This window comes from Erpetoichthys calabaricus, chromosome 3, assembly GCF_900747795.2.
Source record: "Erpetoichthys calabaricus chromosome 3, fErpCal1.3, whole genome shotgun sequence".
Lineage (NCBI taxonomy): Eukaryota > Metazoa > Chordata > Cladistia > Polypteriformes > Polypteridae > Erpetoichthys > Erpetoichthys calabaricus.
The window spans coordinates 200,305,383-200,317,685 of NC_041396.2; the positions used below are offsets into that span (position 1 = coordinate 200,305,383).

Consider the following 12,303-nt stretch of genomic DNA (forward strand, 5'->3'; position numbering starts at 1 on the left):
GCCATTCCCGAAACATATATGAACATGAAAAAATATGCATTTGGAGTCCTGTCCATCTTTGGCTCAACATACTTATGTGAGCAAGTTTTCTCAAGCATGAACTTCATAAAGTCCAACTATCTCTCCCACCTCACACATGAGCCTGCAGTCCTGTGTGAAGGTCAAAGTCACATCGTATAGCCCCGACATAGAACAACAACAACATTTATTTATATAGCACATTTTCATACAAAAAGTAGCTCAAAGTGCTAGAGATGAACTGCAGCGAACTTCAGAAACAGAAGTCACATTAAACAGGTGAGAACAATAGCATTTAATAGGCTAATATTTAAAAAAAAAAAAAAAAAACACATTTATTTCAGACCCGGAGCTGATGTAGGTTTTTTGTATGTTCAGGTGCTTCAGTTGATTGCTGGCTGAGAGGGAAACCTGAAGAGGATGAGAGCACACTGAAATGGAATTTTATGTTTACTTTTTTAAAGATGCTAAGCTACAGCTAAATGTTTTATTTATATTAAAGTGGGCTAGTTTTTATTTTAATTTTATACAGGTATAGGAAGGACTCAAATAGGCCTGCAGAGTTCATTTAAATTTATTTCAAAGTAGGCCTACACATGCACACTGCACTTCTGTTTGTTGTATTCCGTGGTTGTAACATGTAAAATCTAAAAAAAGATTAAAACTTTTAAAAGTTTATAAGCTGTGTTATGTTTTGCGGCTCCAGACTATTTTTCTTTGGAGGAAGAGGGGGCAAAATGGCTCTTTTGATAGTGAAGGTTGCAGACCCCTGTTCTACGCTGTTAATAATTGTGTATTTTATGCAGTCTACTAAAGCATATAATTGTATTCTATTCCCACTGTTATTTCTATTATGATTCTTTGTTACAAAAATGTTTAATAAATATTTGATAACCGACTTGTTTAAGTAACTAAAAAATGTAAAATGCTCCAGTTTTCAAATCAGTTAACTTTGTCACCAAACTCACCTGAAGGGTACACAGTGCTTACATATTCTAAGTAGGGCCATTTTCACTCTCTGTTCATAGATAATTATATAATATGCTAAAGCAATGCATGTTTTTAATGAAATTTCAAATGATCATTTTAAGAATATAATACAGGCTTAGTAGTTTCTATATAGTTCTTAACAATGTGACTTATGTTGCATTTGGTGTATAGTGCAAGATGAAATGGGAAAACTCTTACCTAGCTCTGTTAATTCAAGGATGACGGCTCTCTTTTTTGAGTCTGTCCATGTTGTCCTGAGCAAATAAATGGGGGCAATATTTATTAACATGTTCTTACTGAGTTGACCTTGCACACATGAAAGCTTAGTGATAAACTGCACCGATTTGCTTTTCACAAAGGAAAAGACTACATTTACACAAGCCATACTTACGTTTTTTCTTTGAAGCTTAGGGAACTGTGTTACAACTAGAGAACCAGCTCCCAAGCTTTAAAAATAGATGTCTATGTTGCCATTAACTTTTTTTCATTGTTGCTGTTAAAACATTGGGACAATTTTAGGTGAGAACAGGCCATTTAGCACAACAAAGCTCGCCAGTCGTATCCACTTAATTCTTCTAAAAAACATTGTCTAATTGTGAAAGTCTCTAAAGTCCTATGGCCGGTTTATACATCATGCTCAGAACATGTACTTGGCCCACGTGTTCCCAGCGTTCACTTAATGCATCCTCTTTAGCATGTCCTCAGAAATTAACTTGCCGCATGTGTGAGTTGCAGTGGCTTGATGTGGTGAAGCAAAATGCTGACATACAAATGCATTTGTGGTGCTTTTATATACAAGCATTGCATATTCCCCATTGTAATGACATGATACATTTTAAAGGTCTCACATACCATCTTCTGTGCCACATCTGAAAGGCACAGTAGCGTATTTGAGCCATATAGAAAAAAAATTAGGGACAAGTGAAAAGGTCTATTTTTTTGATTAAAGTGGAAATTTCAGCTTTAATTTCGTAATTTCAACTCTAATCTCGTTGTTTATTTTGTCATTAAAGTAGATCATCATAAACATCATCTGTAAACCACCCATTGTTAATTGCTACGTGTTTCTGGGGCTTCCTCCTGAACCGACAGCAGCGGTAAACAGCAATTGCTACACAGAACACATTAAATGTATAATATTCCAGCTCTCTGCACATTTAGAATCCTTAGATTTATACTTGACTAGCAAAATACCCGCGCTTTGCAGCGGTGAAGTACTGCTTTTAAAATTTTTATTAAGAAGAAAAGTAAACCTTTTTAAACTGAGGGAAAATGAATCAATAATTATTTGTTAAGGATCTCTCTGTATACCACGTTGTCAGTTTGCCCCTCCGGTTGTAATATGACCAAGCTGTGTGCTGACCTTACTCTTGAGCATGCAACGTACAGTTGGCCATGTGAAAAGCAGTCCTGCCTCAAATCAATGCCAACGTTTTGTTGTGTCTGTCCCTGAGACTTATTGTCATTGCGAAGCAGAGCCTTAGTGGAAATTGGAGGCGTTTCAATTGAAAAGGGAGATCAGAGGGTATAACGGGGATGCGAGGAATAATAACTTTCTCCCCTGAGCCACCGCCAGTAAAAATAGTTGCCTCAATGAGGTTCTTTTGCAGAGACATGACCTGAAGTCTCGTGCCGTCACAAAGTTTCAGTGGCTGTACGCAAATCCACAATCGGTTTCATATTGTTTTCGTACCTTATCAATTGTGTAATGTGTTTTTTGAACAGGTTTGATTCATCGATGTGATCACTCCTGCTGCGTTCAGTCACTTCACGTGAGCCACTCTCTTCTGTGATGTTGCGATGTCCATGGGTTTATTTAATGTTACCTAAGACCCGGCAGTTAAAAGTTTCTCGCTACAGCAATTTTAACTCTGTTACACAGTGATCCAAACTGTCGTTTATACCTTGTGTCTTCTCATTAAACTTGTATCTCGCAAATATGGCATTGCAAACGGCAGCGGTCAGTTCACGTGCTTACGTGGGAGGCGTGATGACGCGATATATTTTGATATATATCAAAATACCCGCGCTTCGCAGCGGCGAAGTACTGCTTTAAAATTTTTATTAAGAAGAAAAGTAAACCTTTTTAAACTGAAGGAAAATGAATCAATAATTATTTGTTAAGGATCTCTTTGTAAACCACGTTGTCAGTTCGCCCCTCCGGTTGTAATATGACCAAGCTGTGTGCTGAGCTTACTGTTGAGCATGAAATCTAACGTGGTTTGTGCCCTTCAGAATTAGCATTTTAAACAGTTAGCATTTACCTTTTTAATAAAAGGCGAGCTTTCAAGCCTGAAAAATCACCCCGTAAATGCACACGTTTAATTGCACGTGTTAATATGTATGCTTACACAGTATTAAAAGACACTCAAAAATTAACGTCATTTACCTTCGTTCCCGCGTTTGACTCGTGCTGTAAATCTCTTCCTTGTTTTTAGTTCACGTGATTACATAGGAGGCGTGATGACGCGATACGTGACTCCGCCTCCTCCATTAGAGTATATGGACAAAAAACAGGTTCCAGTTATGAACATTACGCGTGGAATTTCGAAATGAAACCTGCCTAACCTTTGTAAGTAAGCTGTAAGGAATGAGCCTGCCAAATTTCAGCCTTCTACCTACACGGGAAGTTGGAGAATTAGTGATGAATGAGTCAATCAGTCAGTCAGTCAGTGAGGGCTTTGCCTTTTATTAGTATAGATATCACTTTCATGATGAGATGCATTAAAGTATGACTATAACATTTTACAGATGTGAGATATGGCCAGTCATTCATCCCGGCCAATACCCCCAGGCCGCTAGATGGAGCTCTCCTTGCAGCATGGAGGTGCCCCGATTGCCAGCAAGGAATTATGGACAACAAAGCTTTTATGCACAGCCCTGCTGGCTACCATGGGGACCGCCAGGAGTCGCTGCAGGGAGACACAAGGACATCTATTTTCCCTATACCCCGGAAGTACATCCCAGTCACATGGACAGGATTCCGGGATGAAAAGAAGAGTTTTTGATCTGACCCGAAAGTGCTAACAAGTCACATGGACTGAGGGTTCAGAAGCACTTCCGGGTCATCTATATAAATAAAATTCTTTTCGTGTTTGAAACGGAAATGACGTATGACCACGGAACATATTATAATATAGGAACTTATTATTTGTGTGAGAGTTATTTTACTGATATTGAAAAGAAGAAAAAAGACTGTTTAAATAAGGAGCTGGGAAGGTGAATGTAAAGAAGAAGCCAGCAGTAAAGCAAGTGAGACTCCGTAATAAGGACGGTTGGGTGCACGGAGAAGGAGTGACAGCTAACCTAGAAGGACCTTCGGAGCACGCGGCTTTACTTTGCTTTTATGCTGCTGGTGTCGGCCATGGACGGACGCGAACGCTGAGACACCCGGGTGAGACGGACTTCTTCCTTCAACAAAGGAATCGTCACCAGGCCAGTGAGATCGCTTCTTTTACATTTAAATTCAGTATACGAGTCAGCGGAACATATCTGACTTGATCACTGGATTCATTGCAGATTTCCCAGGCCATGTAAATTTAGACTTTAAAACAAGAACGTGCTGTTTGTAAATAGGATAATTTTCCGTTTGTTTTCCTTGCTTGCTTGCTTGCTTTCTTTCTTTGCTGTTTCGCTGTTTTCTGGGGAGTATATTAGAGTGTTTAAGGGGGTGGCATATTAATTAGGGTTTGTGTAGTTATTTTAGAATTGACAAGGATTTAAAAGGTGTTTATTGTTTTGTTTGATTTATAATCTTTTTTGTTTGTTTAAAGAATTGTTGGGGTGATTATTTCCTTTGTATCTATACTAATAAAAGGCAAAGCCCTCATTGACTGACTGACTGACTGACTCATCACTAATTCTCCAACTTCCCGTGTAGGTGGAAGGCTGAAATTTGGCAGGCTCATTCCTTACAGCTTACTTACAAAAGTTAGGCAGGTTTCATTTCGAAATTGTACACGTAATGGTCATAACTGGAACCTCTTTTTTGTCCATATACTGTAATGGAGGAGGCGGAGTCGCATATCGCGTCATCACGCCTCCTACGTAATCACGTGAACTGAAAACAAGGAAGAGCCCCAAAGAGCGCTGAAGAAAACATTCATTACACAATTGAGAAGGCACAAGAGAACGGCTCACGTGAACTGACTGAATGCAGCACGAGTGATCACTTCAATACTGCGGAAACAAAGCACGGTGTAAAACGTAAGTTTAAATTAAGTTTATAGAAACGCTACCGCTGCTGTTTGCAATACCATATTCGCGAGATACAAGTTTAATGAGAAACGTTCCCGCTGCCGTTTGCAATACCATATTCGCGAGATACAAGTTTAATGAGAAGACACAAGGTATAAACGACACTTTGGATGACTTTGTAATGGATTAAAAATTGCTGTAGCGAGAAACTTTTAAGTGCTGGGTCTTAGCTAACAGCACGTAGAACGCAGCACGTCGGAAACAAAGCACCGTGTAAACCTAAAGTTTAAATTAAGTTCATAGACCTACAAAAGGTTGCCATTGATTTGAGGCAAGATTGCTTTTCTCCTGTACAACTATACGTTGCATTCTCAAGAGTGTGCTTGCACGGCTTGGTCATATTACAACCGGAGTGCTGAACTGACAACGTTGTATACAAACAGAACTATAACAATCGTAATAAACGAACAAAAAAACAGCGGACAACCCGTGGATTAAATAAAAAGGCTGCTTCCGTTGGCGAAGCAAGGAAAAAGGAAGACCTTATATAGCGTTCGTTTATAAAACAGCGGAGAGGCTGTGTGAAGTCAGCTTCACAAAAAAACAGATCCTTAACAAATTGTTATTGGTATATTTTCCCTCAATTTAAAAAGGTTTTCTTTTTAATAAAAATTTAAAAGCAATACTTCGCCGGTGCGAAGCGCGGGGATTTGAGCGACTGACGCATACAGACATATTCATGAGTGCAGGTACTTCGGAAAGAAAGCACCGTGTAAACCTAAAGTTTTAATTAAGTTCATAGACCTACAAAAGGTTGCCATTGATTTGAGGCAAAATTGCTTTTCTCCTGTACAACTGTACTTTGCATTCTTAACAGTTAGCTTGCACGGCTTGGTCATATTACAACTGCAGTGCTGAACTGACAACGTGGTATACAAACAGAACTATAACAATCGTAAAAAAAGAAGAAAAAAAAAAGCGAAGAACCCGTGGATTAAATAAAAAGGCTCCTTCCTTGGCGAACCAAGGAAAAAGGAAGACCTTATATGGCGTTCGTTTATAAAACAGCGGAAAAGCTGTGTTAAGGATGCTTCACAAAAAAACAGATCCTTAACAAATTGTTATTGGTATATTTTCCCTCAATTTAAAAAGGTTTTCTTTTCTTCTTAATAAAAATTTAAAAGCAATACTTTGCGGGGATATATATATATATATAATATATATATATATATATATATATATATATATATATATATATATATATATATATATATATATATATATATATATAGATATATATATATAGATATATATAGATATATATATATAGATATAGATATAGATATATATAGATATAGATATATATATATAGATATATATAGATATATATATATATATATATATAGATATATATATATATATATATAGATATATATATATATATATAGATATATATAGATATATATAGATATATAAGATATATATATATAGATATATATATATAGATATATATATATAGATATATATATATATAGATATATATATATATAGATATAGATATAGATATAGATATATAGATATATATGTATATATATATATATATATATATATATATATATATATATATATAATATAGAGAGAGAGAGAGAGAGATATAAATATAGAGAATGATAGATATAGAGATAGATAGAGAGAGAGATAGATATATATATATCTATCTATGTATGTCTGTATATGTGTATATATATGTAGATATGTAAATATGTATATGTATATATATGTGTCTATGTGTGTGTATATATATATATATATATATATATACGGTATATATATAAAATGTGTGTGTGTGTATATGTATATGTATATATATATATATATATATATATATATATATATATATATATATATATATGTATATATATATGTGTGGATGTGTATATGTATATACAACCCCAAATCAGAAAAAGTTGGGACAGTGTGGAAAATGTGAATAAAAAAAGAAAAAAACAAGTTATAAATTCTCCTCAAATTTTACTTCATTGCAGACAGTATGAACACAAAATAATTCATGTTTTTTTTTGTCAACATGACCATTTGATTTGTAAATAAATTTCCATTCTTGCCATTCAGGCTTGCAACACATTTCAAAAAAAAGTTGGGACAGTACAGCATTTACCACTTTATACAGTTCCCCTGTCTTTTAACAACACTTAAAAGACGTTTAGGCATTGAAGAAATCAAGTGACTAAGTGTTGCAGGTGTTAGTTTGTCCCATTCTTCCTGCAAACAACGTTTTAGGTGCGTAACAGTACGGGGTCTTCGTTGACGCATTTTTCGTTTCAAAATGCGCCAAACATTCTCTATAGGAGACAAATCAGGGCTGCAGGCAGGCCAGTCAAGCATCCGCACCCTCTTCTTACACAGCCATGCCTTTGTTATGCGCGCAGTATGTGGTTTGGCATTGTCTTGCTGAAATAAGCATGGGCTTCCCTGGAAAAGACATCGTCTTGAAGGCAGCATTTGTTCTTCCAAAACTGAGATATACTTCTCAGCATTAATGGTGCCATCGCAGAAGTGCAAGTTACCTTTGCCGAAGGCACTGACACAACCCCATACCATGACAGACCCTGGCTTTTGGACTTGTATCTGGTAACAGTCTGGATGGTCCTTTTCCTCTTTGGTCCGCAGCACACGGCGTCAATTTCTTCCAAAAAAGATGTGAAAAACCGATTCGTCTGACCACAATACACGTTTCCACTGCACAATGGACCATCCCAGATGCCTCCGAGCCCAGAGAAGTCGACGGCGCTTCTGGACACTATTTATGTAGGGCTTCCTTTTGGCACAGTACAGTTTTAGCTGGCATTTCCTAATGTAACTACGTACTGTAGTGCTTGAGAGTGACTTCCTGAAGTAGTCCTGAGCCCACGCAGTTATATCATTTATTGATGAATGACGGTTTTTAATGCAGTGCTGTCTGAGGGCTCGGAGATCACGGCCATTCAGTTTAGGCTTGCGCCCTTGGCCTTTGCGCATGGTAATTTCTCCAGATTCCCTGATTCTTTTCACTATGTTATGACTGTAGAGGGAGAAATGCCCAAATCTCTTCCTATCTGTCTTTGAGAAACGTTTTTCTTCATCATTTCAAAGATTTTTCCCCGCACTTGGTGGCAAACTGGCGATCCTCTGCCCATCTTTGCTCCTAAAGGAGTAGGCCTTTCCTCGATGCTGCTTTTGTACCGAATCATGATTGCAATCACCTGTTAACATCACCAGTTTCAAATCACATCATTATTTAGTTATTATACCTCATTACTACCCCTTAATTGCCCCCATCCCAACTTTTTTTGGAATGTGTTGCAAGCCTGAATGGCAAGAATGGATGTTTATTTACAAATCAAATGATGTTGACCAAAAAAAACATGAATTATCTTGTGTTCATACTGTCTGCAATGAAATAAAAGTTAAGGGAAATTTGTAAATTACTGCTTTATTTTTTTATTTACATTTTCCACACTGTCCCAACTTTTTCTGATTTGGGGTTGTATATATATATATATATATATGTACATGTACATATGTGTATATGTAGATATGTATATGTGTATATATGTTTATGTATATATATGTTTACATAACCTCTTTAACACACTACTTCTCCGCTGCGAAGCGCGGGTATTTTGCTAGTAAATTCATAAAAGACCACTCCAGATGAGGATATCAAATTGGGGCTAAGGTTCGGTTGGGTTCCGTACTTAATAGAATTAATTTTCCTAAGAGTAGGAGATTTTTGTGTGTGCTGGGCTCCTCATTCAACTTAAGAGGAACGCGCTACACCTTGATAGTAAAAGAGATGAAGAAAATAGTTTTGCGTCTTTCTACTTTTTAACTGTGCCGAGCTGTAAACAATGTGAAGACGAGACCGCCTTCAGCGGCGAGGGGCCGTAAGAACAAAGTGGACGCTGGGAGGTGCGGAATGTCAGGCTTCTCCTCCAGGTCATTAGCTTTGCAGTTTCGGGCAGCGTCCTCTCTTCTCGCACTGTTTGTCACACTTCAAGTGCCCCGTCGGCTCCTGGGACAGTGGAAATCTTTGCGAATGAGTGTAATCGGCGCTATTGAAGCGGGACTGTCTTGGTAAATTGCAGTGCACGGCTACTTACTGTCCCTTAAGATGAATTTGGGTCACTAAAACCCTGCAACATTCAAGGTTGCTTTTGTGATGAATTTTTTTAAGAAAATGGAGGATCTAAAAAGATGTACCGACCTCTTCATGTTAAGTATTAGACTTGGGAATTGTTTGGAGCTTCTGCCCGTTAAGCACGGAAAGGCAGCGTCCACATTTCTCAGAATAATTTTTTGCTTAAATCACAGGCACATAGTGCAAGATTGTCAAGCAGGTAGTTTGCCCGAAACCACTGCAGTAGTACTCAATGTATCTTTTACTTCATAAATGTGTATAAATTATTAAACAGTCAAACATTAACTTCTTACATCTTCTTCAGTATTGTGGAGAGGAGGGTGCTTGGTGCACTGTTTATTAATAATAAACTCAATATTTTGGATTTTATCTGGTGTCTGGCGTATTGTCCGAGGGTTCAAGGGAGCGATAGCGCCCCCTATCTGTCACACAGATAAATAACTTAATTTAAATAATGAATACTGTTAATAATTACACATGGGAAGGTGGCACAGTGGCGGTAACGCTGCTGCTTCACAGGAAGTCCCATCCCTGGTGTTCCCTGCCTGGAGTTTGCATGTTTTCCTGCTTGGTTTCCAGAATGTACTTCAGTTTCCTTCCAAAGATATGCAGGTTTCAGGATTTGGTGATGCTAATGTATGTTTGCACTTGTATTCATCTTGCAATGAGCTAATGACATTTCCAGGGATTGTTTCTGCCTCGTACTTAATCCATCCTTTTAAAAAAATATTGTGGCAATGTGTCCTTGGAATTTAATGGATGTTTCAGGTAATTTACAACACAGCGAAGCTGAACTTTTTCTCACATTTATGATATTTCGCACTTCCACCTGATGGAATCTTCCAGATTTACGTAAAGTACACGCGCAAGTACAAACAGTACATCGCTTAAGTAGCAGAAGTGTCCCCAGGAGCAAGTATCGCATCACGTGAAGTGTAAACCCAGCCTTTCTGTCTACCATGCTACTTGGTAGCTTAGTCCAGGCTTATGCCTACGGTCCTCTGCACTTGATTTTACAAAACAGCTTTCACTCCTTCACACTTTGTGACCAAATATAGAAAAAATGTACATGTGATTTTAAAATAGGTTATTTTTTTAATGATCTTTTTTCAGTGTTATTGTAATTATAATACTGTTTAGAAGCACATCCCCCATGATACGTTTCTCATTCACATTCATTTTTCATTTCACTGTGTAATTAATAACATTGCCTAGTGTGACTGTGTAAAACACATCTCTTTGAATTTAGAAGGAATTAGTGACATTATAAATAGCTTATGGAACCTTTTTCTTTTTATTAAAAATATTTATCCAAGATTTAACAAATTTGTAGATAAGTTATCATATTTCCAATTAAGTACTGAGGTAAATTGTACTGAAAATGTACCTTGTGGGTTTTTTAGGTGTTTTCTTGGAATTCCTCAAGTGGAACTTTGAAACTATGCAGATGGGTTTATGGTCGCCAAGTTTACATGTCCGATATTGCACTGAATAAAAATTTGATGATGTTTGTCACTCCAGAGGGAGAAGGTTTTTCAGGACATTGGGTGAATGCCACTACCAAAAAAAATGGAAAGAAAGGTATGTGATTGAAACATATAAATAAAAAATGCAATCTGAGTACCATGTTTATTTATGTCACAATGAAGTATTTTGAAATTAATAAAACTAATGTCTATATAAATGAATTATAAAATCCAGTTTTTTAAAAATTACTAAATCTTGCTGCATGTTTAGTTTTTTTTTTTTTTGTCTGATTTTATTACTTTTTAATATGTTTTTATTACAGATGATGCTATTAAGATTGGAAATACTCTAGACTCATCCTGCCGCTTTGAAGCTGGCAGCACATATGAGCGAATTAGACTTCAAAAAATTTCATTTATTCACAGAGCTGTCAGCATTACTGCAGATACTAATGGTCGTAACTTTGCTGTTTTACAGTCTGACCCAAAAACAAGGTTTGTATTTATTTGGTTTTGTTTTTAAAATTTATTTTGTATCTTTAGGTCATATTTGGGATGGGAAGTTGTGCCATCTGGGGTATACTGGAAAAAGACTGGGTGAAATCAAAATATATACTAGTCCTCAGCGATACAATAAGTAAAATTATAATTCTTTTATACAAGATGTGGTAGTTGTCATCATATAACCTGATAGATGCCAAACAGCAACCAACAGTTGCACTAAGGGTGTCCTCACACTAGGCACATTTGTTCCTTATAGTACTAGAGCACAATTGTCCCCCTCCCTACAACTTCTGCTGGCCTGCACTCACACTGTACTTTAACATTCTTGGCCCGAGAATGCTTTCATCATCACTGTGATAATTCAAATAAAGCTATTAAACATTCTGTTACTAAGAAGTCATCTGAAAATGTTTTCTTCTGTGTATTGCCAGTTCCACTCAACTTAGTCTCGACATGTTTACATTTATTTATTATTTATTCTCTATAAGAATCACTTTTTTACACTGTAGATGTCCTCCTATGTACACATTACATGTTTGTGTATCATTAGTGTTTTATGTGTCAGTTAAATTTAATTTTGTATAGCTTTCTTCACTAAGTGCAAACCTAGCCTGTGTGTTACTCCTTATTTTGTTTTAGGTATACTGAAGTGTATATTTTTCCAGTGTTGTAGGTTTTGCAGTGAAATATATAACAATGAATTGAATTAAAGAGTGCAAAATATCTTGGTAAAGGTTATCTATCATATTATTGGTTGTTAGCATATTTTTTTATTAGATGCTTGAAGAAAGTAAATGGAAATAGGTGTTGAGGTTGAATGTAACAAAACTAAATAAGCAGAATCTAAAATTTGATATACTAATGCGTTGAGATCGCTGAGTGACAAGGTCAGTCTGATGGAGAAAACAAAACATGCCTGTGTATTGGCCA

The 12,303-nt window shown here is 36.6% G+C and overlaps 1 protein-coding gene across 1 annotated transcript in view; it reads left to right on the forward strand.

Moving 5' to 3' along the window:
- ibtk (inhibitor of Bruton agammaglobulinemia tyrosine kinase) overlaps nt 1-12,303 on the forward strand; it is a 149,321-nt gene that overhangs the window by 52,698 nt on the left and 84,320 nt on the right. Inside the window, exons 10-11 of the mRNA XM_028797661.2 lie at nt 10,807-10,984; nt 11,193-11,364. Of these exons, the coding sequence (XP_028653494.1) occupies nt 10,807-10,984; nt 11,193-11,364 (350 nt within the window). The remainder of the gene's footprint in view (nt 1-10,806; nt 10,985-11,192; nt 11,365-12,303) is intronic.